Below are 16755 nucleotides of genomic sequence, written 5' to 3'. Positions count from 1 at the left end.
AGCTGACTCAAAATTCTGCATGTCTTATACAGACACCATCCATTTGAAACAGAATGATCCAACTACAATATGAAAACAAGCCTTCTTGTATCAAAACCCTACCACGGGAGTGGGGTTTAGTTGTCAGAAAAGGGAAGCGGAAACAAAAATCCTAAACTTGTTCATAATGACCCTTTAGGGGTCCTTTTAGCTTTCTCAAGCCATTTATAATTGGTGGATGTTAGAGGAGTCTAAAAATGTCTCTAGATACTTTACTGATCTAAATTTATTAGGATAAGAGCATTTGTAGCTTCTGTTGACTTTAATTGCAGTTGTGAGCAATAAGCTGCTCACAATATGCAGCCCACTTATTTCAGCATCTAAGTATAGGTTGTGTACCAGCCCAGAAGAATTGCTAATTGGAAACACTGCTCCTGGTGCCAAAGTTGAAGCTGAATGCTGAAAAGAATCAAACACAGCTTATTTGATTTGCTGTCTTTATCCTCCTCCTCCTCTTCATCTCCACAACTCATGGGGAGTTTTACAAAATTGTTCAGCCTGTAAAGTAGCAGAAAGAAACTTGCAAAGAAACCACCTTCTGGAAAAAAAAAAGATAAAATAAGAGCATTATGAACAATACCAAACAAAATCAACCAACCTTCCTGGGAATGAAACAGGCAGAGATGCCAAGGAATGCAACAGAGAAACGTAGTTCTTAAAAAAAATAAACTTGAAGTACATTTTAAGTACATTTTAAGTACCATGCACTGTTTTGCTACACAGTCTAACATACTCTGCAAATAACCACAGCAGTGATGGAAAAATGTATGAAAAAAAGTCAGGGGAGATTTTATGACTTGAACAAACTGTGCCAGGTTCCACTTTTTCAAAAAATGTCTAAGAATTTCAATGCAGAAACAGGTTATGACCAACTGATCACAGAATTCAAGGTTTTACAATAGGTACAATAATTGATTGTGAAGGTATGAAAATGTAATACCCTGAAAGTTCACCCAGAGCATCCTCCTCTTATTGCAAACATGCTGGCAAGGCACATGTTCTACTTCATGACACACACAGTAATGATCTGCTACAAGCTGTAATTGTTCCTGCACATGTACAAAAGAATATTGTGCTGTATCCCCAGGAAGACACTGTGTGCTAGAAAGGGCAAAATGTACAGCTGAACACTGTGAGTCTTAATAGGAGCTGTAAGAAAAAGGAGGAAGAAATTAATACTTACCATCTGTAGCATTACCAATACAAAAATGAATTCCCTTTGGCTGGAAAAGTATTCACAAATGCTAAATTCTCACCATATGCACTCTAATCATCTCAAAACCTTTTGATCATGCACTCCTAGCAGTAACAAAATTTTTGAGCATGCACCCCAAAACACATAAGTTTATTTCTTTATAAAATATACACATGTATGACTGAGATTGCAGTATTTTCATCCCACATATCAATGGATCATCTCACACACCCCACTCTGGAGATCACTGCTGTAATCAGAACAGAATCAGTGCCAGCAAAACAAACATCTGCCCCAGATACTTGCTACGAATATCCATGCCAAAACCCTGTGGGCTCTGAGCTGACTACTACAGCTAAGCTTTTGCACACAGAAATGAAAAGTCAATCTTACCAGTGGTGGTGGTGGTGGAGGGGGCCCTCCCGAAGGTGGCGGTGGTGGAGGGGGCCCTGCAGAAGGTGGTGGTGGAGGTGGTGGAGGAGGAGGTGGCGGCGGTGGTGGCACAGGCATCTGCTCGGATTTCTAGCTTCACCCAGTTGTGAAAAATATTGCCAGTCTATGTCCTTGAGGAGAAGGAAGGGAGGAAAAGGAAAAGTGGAAGAATAAAAAGAAAAAACAGAGAGGAATGGGTTTATACACTGCAAGCTGTAGATCGGCCAAAATATCTAGCTCTGAGCAGACTGAAGACTTTTATACTGCACTGCTTCCCAAAGTACAGCACGAGCAGCCTCATTATAGTTATGATGACAACATACATCTAAAGAACAAGTTCACGGATCTGGACCAGTGCCATGAGTACCAAATGCATCGATGCTAGCCTGTCCAACTATTACATCTTGCCTTAACCTAGCCCATAGCCCTGAAATGCAATTCTGCAGAGAACAAATCACAGCCGACCTCATGTAGACACTCCTGCTGGGACAAAACCTCAGTTGACTTTAAGCCAGAGGTTTGCTGCTCTAAGGAGACAGTAAGGGACTTTTTAAGCCCCTCATGATTTAAGTCCCTCATGATTTAATAATAAATAAAGAAATAATTCTGTAAATTAATGCTTCAATTACCAAATTACATAATATCAAGGACCAGACATCTCAAGTGTTAAAGCCAAGTGTTTTCTTGCCATTTTTAAATGTTAATTTTCACAGTTCTTCAGTAATACACTGACAAAAAGGCACATATCTTCCAACAAAAGCTATATGCTTTTCTTTTTTAAAAAAAATCTTTTGCAGGATGACAGTGCATCACTCACTGATTTTCATACCTAACCATGCCCTCGGCATGACTCAGTCATCATTAAAGTTAACCTGAAACCCCTGTATTTCATTAGTAAAGTTGCAAATGAAAGTACTAGGCAGTGCCAAAGAGAGGCCCATGCAAGCCATGCTTGAAATCTTTTGATAGTGACACTTGCATAAAGGCTCCAAACACATCTAATTTTACATCTTGTTCTACATCCATCATGTCATGATTATTTTCTGAGACTCTTCACAATGTCATATGAAACAGTGTCAAAAGCCCTACTATAGCACAAAATATGTAATATTCTTTGTCTTTTCTTTCCGCAAGGCTTTATCTTAACAAGAAATTACATTGGTTTCTCACATTTACTCTTTGCACATCTCTCTAGGTCATAATTTCTTTCCCTGACTCCTGAAAGGTCTTAGAAACATTTTTCACATTTTAATGTTTTACTAGAAATTGATGTTAAGTTAAAAAGACCACAATTCCCAGAACCTGTTCCCCTTCCTTCTCCCTTCATTTTTAAAAACAGGCACTCCATGCTTTTCCAGAATCATCTGTGTAGGGAGGAGGCATGACAGTTAAATCTGGAAAAGTTCAAGAGAGAAGATAGCACAGAAATGAGGCAAGTTATAGTCTTGAGTGGAATATTTGGCTGTTTTGCTAGAGGGTTAGATTGGAAGAGGCAGTGAAATTAAAATGTACATGCAGACTTGTTCACTTCCTACGTAGAGTACATGAACAATATCCCAATAATGTCTTGAGTATTTTTCTCCTTCTCTATCTTGTAAAATACTTAATGAGAGATCAGTCAAAATTAAATGTGCAGAGCCTCTGAAACACTCATTTTCTCCCTTGAGAGATTGCTATGCAAAGGGCTGGCTGATCAAAGCACTCTGATCTGTAACAGAATCGGTTACAATCACTTTAATAATCTCTTAATGAAGCTTTCCAAGAAAGCTGGCATCACAGCATCTCCATCATTCCACCCTCATTGTTGCCCTATTCAAAAACCCATCATCAGAAGATATCTCTTTTCCTCAATTAAGCCATTCAAAAACATGGACATAAGGAGAATGAGTCTTCCCAGCTAATAATATGTTTCGGGTTAGTATCTTCCTACCCTGCAATACAGGCCTTTTGTCTTCATTAAGGATTTAGAATGGGAAATATGCTCTTAGTCAAATTAGGAAAAAAAAATACAGCCCACGCTCCTGTGGCAGACCACATGAATGGCAGCAGGAGGTAGAGCACATTGGAGGCAAGCAGCAGTGGGAGAAAGGAAATGGGAATCAGCTCCTGCTATTTAAAAGTCACAGCCTGAAATGCCATCAGATGACTTTTCTAGCTCCCTCTCCACCAGTCCCTGCCCCAGCACTTGCTCCTTCAAATGATGCAGCCTAAATTCAAGGACTAGAAACTGTGTAGAAACTACAATACAAAATTCAGAGAAGAGGAAGTGTTCACCATGTATCCCACTCCCATATACTTCTGTCCAGGGGGATTGGGGCTAAATGCATTCTGTGAGGCTATAACATATAGCCCTTGAATGAAATACTGGAGACACCATATAGCTTTCCTCTCATGTTTTTTCAAACCCTCTACAAATGAACCATCTTTCAGAAAATCCTGCTGACATGCCTTCTTTAGTCTCTTACCACAAATCTGGAGGCTCAATGTCCTGACCTTGGCATGCTTTTGTGTGCACATTAAAACTCATAGTTTTATACCAGAACTATTATAGGGTAATGCCTATACAATGAAGAACCATAGAGGCTCTATTTGTTCAAGTGGGCTTTGAAAGGAGCACTGCCATCTCACAAGTAGACAGTGTATGCTGATAAAGACAGGAATCTTCAAGCTAACTTACAATAAAAAACATTTGACTCTTAACATTTAGTCATGACTGCACAATCTACACTTTTTAATATGCAGGATTGGCTATGATAACTTCTTTTGTATTACTGCAGCAATATCACATGGACTGTATTGAAAGAAAATTATGGAGAAGGCTGCAGCACTTTCAATATATCAACACATTACTTGGAGGCCTCTGTTCTTTGGTTAAAGGCTGTATTTCATTTGCCTCTCCCCTCACTATATTACATATATATTATATATATACACACAAACATGTATACATACATATATATATATAAAAACTCCATGGTCAGTAATTTCACACAATAACTTCAGAACATGCCAAGTTTATGCATTTCCACATAACAATCAAAATAAACTCTGAATTAAAACCAAAAAAAGGAGTATCATATGGATCAGTTCCAGTGTCTGGTAAGAGCCAGGTAAGAGGGAAATGCTACAAAGGATCCTTAAGGCACATGTGCCCTTTCTCCACCCCTCTAAATATGCATATCTATAATTGGAAGAGAGGGGTCTGAACTATCCCTGAGGGACAGAAATAAAAAGATACAGTTCAAAAGGCTGGCAAAGTGGAGGAGAGAAGCCTGTATGTTTTGTTTAATCTCAGTTTCCTAAGGCAAGAAGCAATGTAAATCTTACCTTGACTTAAATATCACAGAACAGAATCGAGCCCAACAATTATAGAATTTATTGCAAACAAAAAAAAAGAAAATCCAAGCCCCTGCCTTTTCTAGTCCACTTCCCTTCCTAAGCAAGGTTGTACATTTTTTCTAGTGCTTTCTGAAGTCTAATTTTAGGTGTCCCAAATAATGTGGCTTTTATTATTTCCCTTGGGAAGCTCTTTCCCAGTCAAATAACTCTTTTAGTTCAGATTGCCTGACACGCAGCCTAATTTCTCCTTCTCCTGGTTTGATCCCATTTGCACTCCACTGCAGATGACTCTACCTTGTTCCAAGCAAAATAGTTTCTCCTACTGCTCTGCATCAGCTTTGTGGAATATAAGCACTGCAATTCAAAAGTACATTTGCAAGGACTTGTTATACTTTTGGAATTGTTTTACTTCTCACAAGGCAGTGAACTTTTCATCAGTCAGAGAACATTATTACTCTTCTCTGATCTCAAAACAATTGGTCTTCTTTTGTTCTGTTGGTAAGGATAATTTTGAACCTGGTAATTTCAGGTGTCACAGATTGTTCTTTGTGTGTTCTCACCGCATGAGCTTGAATAGCAGCTGGGTTAAAGAACAAGTCTGCAGTCATCAATGTAAGAACTCAAGCTCCAGATTTCTGAGGGCCCAAATAAAGTCTTCACCCAGAATTTAATCTGAAGTATCAGACCAGACAGAGGAGGTGCAGATCTTTCTTCTTCATGAACTGCTCTCTCAATCTTGTGCTGGATTTGCCTGTGGGAAACTCAAAACCTCTGCCTAAGCTTTTCTGTACCTTTGGTCCCACTTTATTCAGCTACCAGACATGCACAAACTCTGATCCAAGTGCTTCCCAAAGGTCTCCTCCTGAAGCATCACTGCCACAGCCTCAGTGCAGGGCTCACACTAAAACAAAATCCTGTTGGGAGCAGAGATCCACACTAAGAAACAGTGGATTTTGGACAGCAGCGCAAATCTCTCCTGACATTCAGCAGAACCACCACAGGCATGCCTGCAAAAACTATACTAAAATGTCTTCACCCATCAAGGAAAGAGAAGGCACGAAACAGCTGTACCTTTAATTTAGTACAATGTCTAGAAGGGGAAAAGACAGAAAAAAAAAATCACAATTATTTAAATGTGCATAATATGTATTTATGTACTAAAATTACTCTAAATAGGGGTATTTTTTAAATGGCCAGTGTCCCTAGGTCTTTAGGTGGTACAGTCATTAACATGAAACGACACGGTTCGAACTGAAAATCTGACCCTTATAACCAAATTGAAGAAAGGACTGCAAAATAACAGATTCATTACCACTGGATTTGCAATCACTGCAGCTGCACACCCTGAAGTAGGTAATTCATCTTTGGGGAAAGGTACAGGTTTTCTTCCTTCAAAGGAAAAGCTGAGAGAGATATTTCAATGGTGTGCAGGAGAACTTATCTATAGTATTCATCTTGCTTTCATGATTAAAAACTTAAGAAAAAGAGTAGACCACAACATGTTTTTACCTTTTAAACAACTTTTATAAAATCAAGTATGATTTTCTAATAAACTGTACTGTTCTGAATTATAGCTTTTAAGCCCTTATATTTCAAAAGAAAAGTCAAATAATTTCAAAATTACCCATGAAAAAACAGCATCAATAAGCATCTGCTCAACTTTCATGATCTCAAAGGTAGACAATTAGCATAATTGTTTAATTAGCAAATTGCCCATTTGCTCCTGTGAAACATCACTGAAGAACAGCTGAAATCACTGGTATGAGATCTCCACAGATCTTTTAAAGACAGTACAACACATGCAGATACAGGGAAGATTAAAACAGAGAACAGCAGATGTGTGTTACACAGATCAACTTTCCTGCTGTCACTGTCACACAACTGGGAAAGACTTGGAAAAATATTCTGTTTGGAAAGAGCTGGTCTAGATTCTAATTTTAAGATAATCAAACCATTTAATATTTAAGCATTGGACGCTACGCTACATTTTTTTTCTTTTTTTGAGAGTGCGAAGGAGGTTTTGTGTTTAGAGAACTGAACAAGAAAGAATCAAGGTAGAGCCTCTGAATATCATGTCTCTTTTTCACCCTACAATGATAACCCCATTCACAAAATAGTTGATAGTCTCTGCTGCATTTGAGACATTTAAGAACTGTGTAGAAGTGTCAAACTGTTAGAACGTTCATTTACAGCAGGAAGGCAAATATCATATACATACCCATCCTATATACATTAAGATTTTCACATGTATATTCCCACAGATGACTAAGAAAACTCCAGCCTTTCACCATCTAACAGTTGTACATCAGAATTGTGTACAACTTGAGAGAAATTTCTGCTCTCAGTCACCATTTACATCACTGCAACTTAAGGCAGAATCCGACTTTTTCAATCCCATTGGAATGTGCAAACCTTAAGGAAGGGCTCTTTCTCCATCAAATACCTGATGAAACACTTCTAAGCAGCATTTGTCTTCTACAGGGTCTGTAGGACTTTCTCACAGCACATAACACTATCCTGAATTTAAGCCAAGGACTCTAAGTTCCCCTCAGCTTGGACTATTTCCACCAGACTTAATGCAGTTAAGGGCTGCTTCCCCTTTCTGCCTGAAAAAAGCCCAGCATGACTCTTATTCTGTCAGATGCCTGATAAAATTGCCACAGACTGTCCAGGACTGACCCAGCAGAGACTACAGGAATTTGAAGACGCCCTGCTTCCATGTGTGCTGTGGGCAGATCTCTGCTGGGTTCCCTGTGGTGCTGAGGCCAGAAATCACAGTGCTATGTCTTGACAAACCTCCCTTCAGAGGCAAAGCTGCACAGATGACTTCACATCCCTACATATGACTATTTCAGGGTGTAGCTTCCTCTGCTCCATGGGGATCTGTCAGAGAAGACTGATTGTAAGGGAGCAGAATAAGAGAATTCATCACCCTCTTTTAAATAAGGACTAAGAGAAAAGAACAACACATACCAAGAAGAAATATGTTTTGCCTGTAGTAGTGTTAACCTGAAGTTAGAGAGCTCAAAGACAAATGAGGTAAATTAGAAGTAATTAGGACTTGCACAAAGACATAAGTTTTCAAAGGAAACAATTTATACAAAGGGTTTCCTTGAAATTAATACTGCATCATCCACACAAAGACAGACACGGCTTGTTTCACTGCCAGCTATACAAACAATGGTGAATTTGATATACAGCCATTAGCAAAGTTAATCATTGGCCTAAGCTAAAGAAAGTACAGTTCAGTAGACATTCAAGGTCACAGCCACATTCTGAAGACAACTGTTTACTCTTATAAGTAACTGAAGATAACTGTTTACTCCTCAAGAGTATCAGTGTGAGCAGTGCTTGATCTCTCTCTGTAGAGGTAGTTTGATGTTTCAGGTTAACATCTGGAAATTTTGCAGCCTCTGCTAAGAAGCTAATTGTATGTTTTCACATCATTATTAATGAACTATTCCTTTATAGTTATTCATATATTGACTATCATTTTTATAATACCGAGTTGTTTGAAAAGTACACTTGTACACAGAATGGTTTCTACAAAAAAAATTTCCAAACATTGTTTAACCAATTCCTTTAAGAGAAGAAAGTTTTGCTTTCCAATTAAGTAGCTAGCATCAAAATGGAAAATGCAAACAAGGCAGTATTCAGCATCTTGCTCTCCTATATTTGCTACATACAGCTCAAACCTTGTTTTAAACTGCCAGTCAAGTGAAAAGAATTTGCAAATATGGGTATTGGAAGACTAGACGACTTTAAAAATCCAGTTCCTAAATAATTCTGAAATCTCCACTTTCAACCACATGATATTTTATCAGAGCTCTGATTTTCACAGCTTTACATCTTGGAATGATGAATTTATAGAAACCTGCATGCATGTCATGTCATGTCAGGCTGACAGCTGTCAGCTTAAAAAACAGTCTAATACTGGCAATGCAAGAAGAATAAATTTTGTAATTCAACATGCACCATGCTTTCCTACAATACAGTTTTAGGCCCCAGCATGGACTGTGGTCACTGTATGTGCTAAGGAGAATTGCCTTTCACAAGGGAGGTAAAACACAATGATCAGGTCACCTGCAGGACTAAGCTGTCAGGGAAATCCTCACCTCAAATAAAGAATGGGCAACTTTGATTCCAGTTTTCAGTGAAATTTGGATTACTTAATTTCGGTTCCAGTGGTAAAAATGTTAGCCCTAATGGCCTAAAAAATTAAACTATAACTTCTGAACATTCATTCTCACTTTCATGCCCTTTTCTGTCAATCCTGTTGAAGCTGCTGTCCCATTTCAGTGACATAGCTGCTAGCTTCATCTCAGATGTTCTTTACACCAGGGTAAGGCTGCCGTAAGTACAAGTACATAACTATAAACTCTTAAGTTATCAAATAAGCCTTGCTATGCTACCATAACATTGCATTTTTGTTATTTTAACTAGCTCATTGTTCTGAAAAAATAATATGCAATATGTTCTTATTCTCCCTTAAGCGTCAAAGCTGAGATCAAACTGCCTATGTGCATAAAGGTGTAAATATCTTTCTTGTACAGAAAATTGTTAGCTGTTTTTAAAGGAAGTGCACAAAGTACCTAGCTCCAATCTTACATCCATTTACTCAGGACAATGATTTTACTTTGTACAATGAACAGCAAATTGCAGTCATTTGCAACTGCAACAAAAAAAATTTCCTGATAAAAGATGTTTTGATTTGTAGGCCTAGTTCTGAATTGCTAATAAAACAAAGTGCTGAGAGAAAAACAATATGAGTTTATTAAATTGAAGTTTCAGCCCTTTGACTTATGAAAGGTCTTCAGTGGTACTTCCCCGGGTAAGGCATTTTATTTAGAGGGGAAATTGTGATTGATACATACCTGTACACATGGCATAAGCAATGAACATCAGGGATTCAAAAATACTCAACTAGCTTTGCTGCCTGATGAATAAGGAAAATTATTCTAGTGATTAAATGGCAATAGAATTTTTTTTGCATTTGTATCTTTCATAGGCACAAAGGAGAAAAGTGGTTTTCTTTGAATAGCTCCCAAGTACGCTTGCAGAGCAATCAGTATCTGCTACCATCAGACCAAGCAGGTTAAAGATGAGGACTCACTTGTCTCCATGAATTCTGGTGTCAAGTTTTATGCTGACTTTGACCTTCAGCTTTCACGTTAACCAGCCTGGATCTGGCCCATCCTCTTTCTGTACTTACTTTGTGAATATTTCTCCCATTTCCTAGTGGTTTACCAGTCTCTTCATTCCCACTCTTCACTTTCTTTGCCCTTGCCACCATTCACTGCACCTTTTGCCTGCTGTTGATGCAAGGCAAGGCAAGAAGAGGCATTTCATTTAAAAGGTACAGTTGTCTACCCTGGGGAAAGAAACACTGCACATGGAGTAAAATTAAGTAACTCTGCATGATGATACTAAAGGTTCAGCACAGGCTACTAGTACTGAGAAAAACAGAAGGAATGCAGAGCTAGGCTGATCCAGCTCTGAAAAAACCCAAGAAAATGTGATTCTAGGAGATATGAGGATATACATCCTGACTAGAACTGGTAAGTATTAGTGCAGATGAACTAAGCTCCACCTGATGGACTGGATAAAAGATTGAAGTATTGGAGAAAAACAAGAAGATCAAACAGTCAGGGCAGAGGAAAGGAGCAAAGTAACCACAACATACTCTTTCTGCAACTACTCCAGGCCTTTGGAACTCTTGGTACAGTCTGTTCAGAGCAAGTACCCCCACATGGGACTGCATAATTTATCCTACTGTTAAGTCAATGTAAACTCATGATCACTTGATCCAAGGATATTTTGTACAATCTGCTTTTGCATAATTTCCTTGCTACTTAGTCATTTCAAGGCTAAAAAAGGCTTTCATTCTGCATTAAATGCCCTGTTAGGCCCCACATCTATCACTCACACAGTACCTTACACACACATATTCCCCACCCCCTCTGCTAATTTACTAATCTAGGGGCTAATCCATCTCTTATTTTTATATTGCCAATTTTTCCTTTGTTTTCAGTCGAAGTGATATCAGTTCTTTAGGGTTTAACTCTTAAAATACTCCAGGATATATGATCTGCAGCAACAGAAGTAATATCACTAACATGTTAAGCTGTTCACACTCACACAACTGACCAATAAAAGCAACTTTCTATCCAAATCCTGGGCAGAATCTGACAGATATTTTTGCAGTAATTTACATATCCCCAAGAGAAGCAAACATTCCCTCTGAAAATAAATTGCCAAAACCCCAGTCTGTTTTGCTGGTATATAAGCCTTTCTTGCCTTTTATGCTTATGATTTTCTTTACGTGTCTACTCAACTAACACAGCAGATCCACAGATTTTGAACAGACATAGCATTATTTATTTTCTTCTTTAGCATATAAAAATGTGTAAGTGACTTGGACAAAAGCCAAAAACCTGCCAGGACTATTTTATACACATCAGTAGTGCTGCTGCATACATATTTTTCTCTCACACATAACTATGCCAGTTAGGAAAGCAGTAACATATAGCTTTAAAACAATGAGGGTACAAAAGAGGAACAAAACACCCCAAGACCTCCTTTGTGATTGTAGTACTATATTCTGTCCTCCTCTTTTTTCTTTTTTTTTTTTTTTTGTTACTTATAATGAAAAGAGGAAAACATGATATAGCAGCTAGAAGTTAAATGGTACAGCAATCATTTACAGACCTGTGCAAGGCAGCAACACAAAGGGGTTACTATCTCCAAACCTATTCATTCACTTCCTTCATTTTACCCCTCTCTTATGAATGAAGCATTAGCACTGTAAATTTCCAGCCAACACATCCATTTGTCAAGGCAGGCACGGCAGTTGCCACCAGGGTAAATGGAGGATATAGAATATCCATTACACAGAAGCTGCAGAGCAGACACACTTTGTTTAGTTTTCTTGGACACTTGTAAGAGCAGGGTCAGGACTGAGCAAGCGCTTTCATGCTGAATTTTCTGTTCTTAGGCTTAGAGAACATAATCAGGTAGGGACTTTTGGCCCAGTTTTTCCTCACTTTTCACTTCAGCACTTACCCTGTAGCTACAGCATAGCTGCTATGTTGCTCTGCTCTGCCTGGGCTGGCTGCAGAGCGACACCATTCACACCACAGAGAGTTATCTATCTATTTGTAACAACAGGGAAAGATGACACAGGGTCAATGCAAAGAAGAATTAAGCTCTCCATGCATGATCTTATTTGAGAGAGAGATATTTCTGGTAGTGAAATCCATTTCAGCTGTTGTTTCAATTACCATGGCATGAAAACATGCTTTTTGCATCTTGTGGAAATCCTTTAGCTGTTTTACATTCTTTCAAAGCAATCAAAAGGCAGCTTTACAGCTGTCATGTATGTAATATTGAATGAGTTCACAATACTCAGAAGTCAAATTAAGGTAGGCGTATTCAAAAAAATACAATTTTGCCTAAAAATACAGTTTCTTTCCAATCTGGAAGCCCCAAGGACGTTTTATTCTGTTTGCAAATACAGCACTCGCTTTATCTTTGTTCATCCTGGCTATGAAGCCACCAGACAACCCTGATGCAGAATGAGCACAGATAAAAAAGCAACTGTGAAGTACCATTAAGGTTTGCTACTATATGCCTGTTTTCAGAAAGCTTCAGTCCCACAAAGACAGTAACTACTTTGTGTAAGAACATAGACTAATTGAGGATAGACTAACTGATCTGTAAGAACAGTGTTAAAGGCAGCCCAGAAAGCTGCATCTCAAAACTGCTTGGCAGCCACTGGTAACTCAGTGTAATGTGAGTACTAAAGACTTCTAGATAAAAGACTTTACTGGGTATCATAGTATATATGTTTATTTAGATACTAATTTCACATACACTCTGAAGAAGATGGGAATTTTTATTCCACTGCAGCAGAGCCTAGCATCATTTTCCCCAGAGCTTCAACTTTTCATCTGTGATCTCGTTTAGTAGAACCTAAATGAACTGCATAAAATACCCACATAATAATGCAGCAGATGCTCACACACATGCAGGATCAGTAACTTACAGGGCAAGAAAGCTGAGATGAGCCTGTCCAGTCTCACCTACTTCGCATGACTGAACAGAACCAGTCCCAGTCACAGAGAAGAAAAGCTTCCACAAAAGCACATGTGTCTGAAAAAATAATTATTATAGGTGAGTTATGACTTATAAACAAAGAGATCTCATATCAATCTTTTCCCTGTTTTGCTTCTCTTTGGAGCTAAAATATTTTAAAATATTAATACTAAACTTTTTAATACTCAACATAAGTTAATTTTTTTAGATGTAAAATACTAAATTGTGTCATCCTACTTTGGAGTTCTCAAAATCTGTCTCTTAAAATGTGCAAATATTTTTCTATTTGTTATGACTAAGATACTATTTTCTGTTCAAGGTCTTCTTTTCAGAGGACAATGAGTTTCCCAAAATACAGACCTCATCAAGCAATAAAATTACTAAGTATAGAGATAATAATGCTGATAACTATTAGCATCTGGCTATATCCTGTCAGGACATTCAACAAACAGTGCTGACTTTTATGCTGTGACTGCTGAGATGTGATAGTGCTATGTTTTGATTTACTGTTAAAAAACCAACTATCCAAGTACTTTCTGCAAGTTCAGATTTAGTATTCATTATGTACAGACTCCAAACATTTACTGTACATTCCCCTACTGCAGCAACAGAATTTGAGATGTTACAGGATCTTTATTTATATATATTTCCTCTTACAGGTGGGGAAGGAGTCAGAGAAAAAAAGAGGAAGTTGCTTTGTATTACACAAAATTTGATAAATACAGTCATATGTTGCCCTTTCCAGTGCAGTACAATCATAGAATCTGAATTTCAAGTGCATCTCAATTATTTTCAGGCATAGATCCAAACCAGCAATAACTTGAGCACTGCAGCTAATGAATTAAACATTGCATCTGCCCCTAAGCAACCAAAGTCTGTATGCAAAGCTGGTCAAACTATTTATACACCCCTGTCTTTAGAGAATATATATCCTCTATTAAAAAAGACAAATAAAAAAAGTTTCATACTTCAATTGCAAGCCCCATTCCATAACCTGCATCTTGTCCAGGAAAAACATCAACTCCCACAGCATTCTTTCTGGTTATGAGTCTAACCCAGATTTTGCCATCATTATCTACAGCAAAACAGCCAAAGCAGTCTATCAATTAAAAACCCACACTTACGCAATCTGCTCTAAGTGTCCCACACTGAGCTCCTCATATGTTATCTTGCACATGGAAGCCGGTAGCTGCCAGCAAAGCAGACTCAGCCTTTCCCCTGCACGCAGGGCACTGTCCCGTACGAGCCGTGGGTGGCAGCACCGCCTGCGCATTCCAGCCGGGACACGCTCTGGGTCACAGGTTCGCAGGGAACAGGAACCATCCCCACGCACACAAGTGCCCAACAAGTGTCCCAGCTCCGACTGCCATCACGCACTAAAGCTGCATTCATTTCCTCCATCATCTGCCCCATGGCTTGTCCTTCAGTACAAAGCACGCGAACTGAAGATGTTAACAAAGATTGTACAAACACACGTTGTGAAATAAACAGGAACTTGCACCGCATACACAGATGGAGAAACTGAAAACACTGATTGTATCAGGAAGCAGTTCAACGCCTTGATTCATGCAGCGTGCACAGTAACAGGTATCCCTGCTATCGCAATTTCAGCAAAATGTCAGTCTGAATCAGCAGGAGCACTTGCAGACTTTAGCCCAGAAATCCAGACCACCCCAAGACTGTTCTGTGCAAAAATCATCAAACTTTACCTTATATCAGTTTCCTCTCCTAAATCAGACTTACTTTGCTATCTTTCAGAAACCTCGCTTAGTAATATTCCACTTTCAGAACCAAACAAAACAAAGGCACGCAGGTCTCATGTGTCCTCCCCATTCTCAAGCTCCTGAATTTCTTGAGCGACACAAGCCCGGCCCCCCTTCCCAACCCCAGAGATACAGGCTGTCACATAACCCATCATCTCTATGTCTTTGCAAACCCTGAGCATATCCAAAGAGAAATCCGCGTGCTACCCTTTACCAACACATTCCCTGTCACTCTGAATTAGCAACAACAGGCTGATGCGAAAGTCACTAGATTTTAGTCGCGATTTTATCCATGTTAATTATTATGAAACCTTTAAGAGCTTCGTTCCAACATCTCCCCAGCATTCCCCCTCCAATATGTACATAAGTAGTTAATACACGGTACTTTTCACAATCACTCAGGCCCGTTTTCTCGGCTGACCTATTCCAGCACATCTACTTCAATGACGAGAACTAGGAAAAAAAAACCCAAACAACTTCTTGCCATCCACCGCCGCCGGAAAACAGCCCTCTGCTTGACACACCAGAGGAGCAGCACCGCGCACAGCCCGTGCCTGACCTCAGCCGCGCTTCCTCCTCCGCCGCCGGGAGCACCCACATCCCAGGGGCACGGGTGTCGCGGTCACCCGGTGCCCCGCTGCCCCGCCGGCCGGACGCGGTCCGGGGCCGGGGCCCAGCCGCGGCACCAACTTTGCCCGCCGCGGCACCAACTTTGCCCGCCGAGTCGTCTCTGACCCCGCGGCATCGGGGAAGCTCCAGCCCCGGCCCGGGCCCCAGCGGGGACCGAGGGGAGGCGGCGGCCGCGCCCCCGCCCCGCGCTCCCGGCTGGCCGAGCTGTGAGGGGGCCCGGGGCACCGGGGACCCCCAGCCCCGCCCCGCGCCCCCACCGCGCCCACCTGCTCGGCGCCGCTGCCGACGAGGCCCGGGCGGCTCCTCCCGGGCAGAGGGCGCCAGGTACGGCGGCCGCCCGTCTCCCCTGGCGGGGGCGGGGAAAGGAGGGCAGGGATCTTAGGATCCTGAGGGGGGAAAAGCCCGCCCCGGTCTTCATGAGGGAATAAAAATAAATGTGCATTTTTAAAAGTAGTAATTTAACACACATGCACGTACATACACAGCCCGCCCACCCACGGGCCCCACTTTCCACCCCCAGCGCGGCGGCTTTGGTGCGAGGGTGAAGTCCGGCTGCAGCCTGGCGCACCCTCCCATACGCTGGTGCCTCGGCAGAGCCAAAGCTATTTTTGAAAGCCCACGTGGATGCCACAGTGCTGCCCCATGGCACGGAAAAAAGATGGCACTAACCCGTCCCAAACACATCCACCTGCCAAACCACTTCTTTCCTGCAGTGCCCTCAGGGCCTTGCCCTTGGAGCTGGTTAGGCACCCTTGGCTTTTGTATCGCTGATTGCGCACTAGGAAAAAAAAATAAATCTTGTTTTCTTCTGGATTTATTCCAAGGCTGCTTTAAGATGGGAATATTAAGGTCTTGCCCTAATGAGCCTTCCATGTTTGTGTCAGGGCAAGGGAGTTGCAGTGGAGCAGCCTCCCAGACAGCTGGAGGAATGGAGCACCCCGAGTTTGTCATGTGCAAGTGTCTCAAGAATGATGATGCTGGTGAATTAACTTAAAAATCATAATGTGGGCTCTGGTCTGCCCAGCAGCCTTTGGATGGTGTTTTCAGGTGGCTGAGAGGCAGGCTCAACTTCACTGGATTTCTCTGGAACACCTGTTTAGCTGTAGAAATGTAAAATGGTGTTTTTCATTGCCTTGCTTGCCTATAAAGCAGTGCAGACAAATCAGTGTCACTTGGACCTGAATGATGGCAATGTCAGCCTGAGATTGGTGGAAAGTCAACAATGGGCTGTTGTGGTACTTCTCTCATCAGGGCATGGGCATA

The 16755-nt window shown here is 40.6% G+C and overlaps 1 protein-coding gene across 10 annotated transcripts in view; it reads right to left on the bottom strand.

Annotated features, from left to right (window-relative positions):
• The window catches only part of WIPF3 (WAS/WASL interacting protein family member 3), a 38355-nt gene extending 22171 nt beyond the window's left edge, over positions 1–16184 (bottom strand). For 2 of the 10 annotated variants that reach the window (XM_064704547.1, XM_064704557.1), the window contains exons 1-2: positions 15759–15881; positions 1628–1797 (exon numbers count right to left, since the gene is read on the bottom strand). In XM_064704547.1, the coding sequence (XP_064560617.1) occupies positions 1628–1744 (117 nt within the window). In that variant the 5' untranslated portion in view covers positions 1745–1797; positions 15759–15881. Of the gene's footprint in view, positions 1–1627; positions 1798–13049; positions 13157–14223; positions 14514–14842; positions 14926–15247; positions 15364–15421; positions 15687–15758; positions 15882–15969; positions 15992–16161 lie in introns of those variants that run through there. The other 8 variants (XM_064704550.1, XM_064704551.1, XM_064704548.1 and 5 more) reach the window with 8 other exon arrangements.
• Between the last annotated feature and the right edge of the window lie 571 nt (positions 16185–16755).

Source organism: Zonotrichia leucophrys, chromosome 2, assembly GCF_028769735.1.
Source record: "Zonotrichia leucophrys gambelii isolate GWCS_2022_RI chromosome 2, RI_Zleu_2.0, whole genome shotgun sequence".
NCBI classification, from domain to species: domain Eukaryota; kingdom Metazoa; phylum Chordata; class Aves; order Passeriformes; family Passerellidae; genus Zonotrichia; species Zonotrichia leucophrys.
Note: the sequence above shows the minus strand (reverse complement) of the source record. Positions and strands in the feature narration are given on the sequence as shown.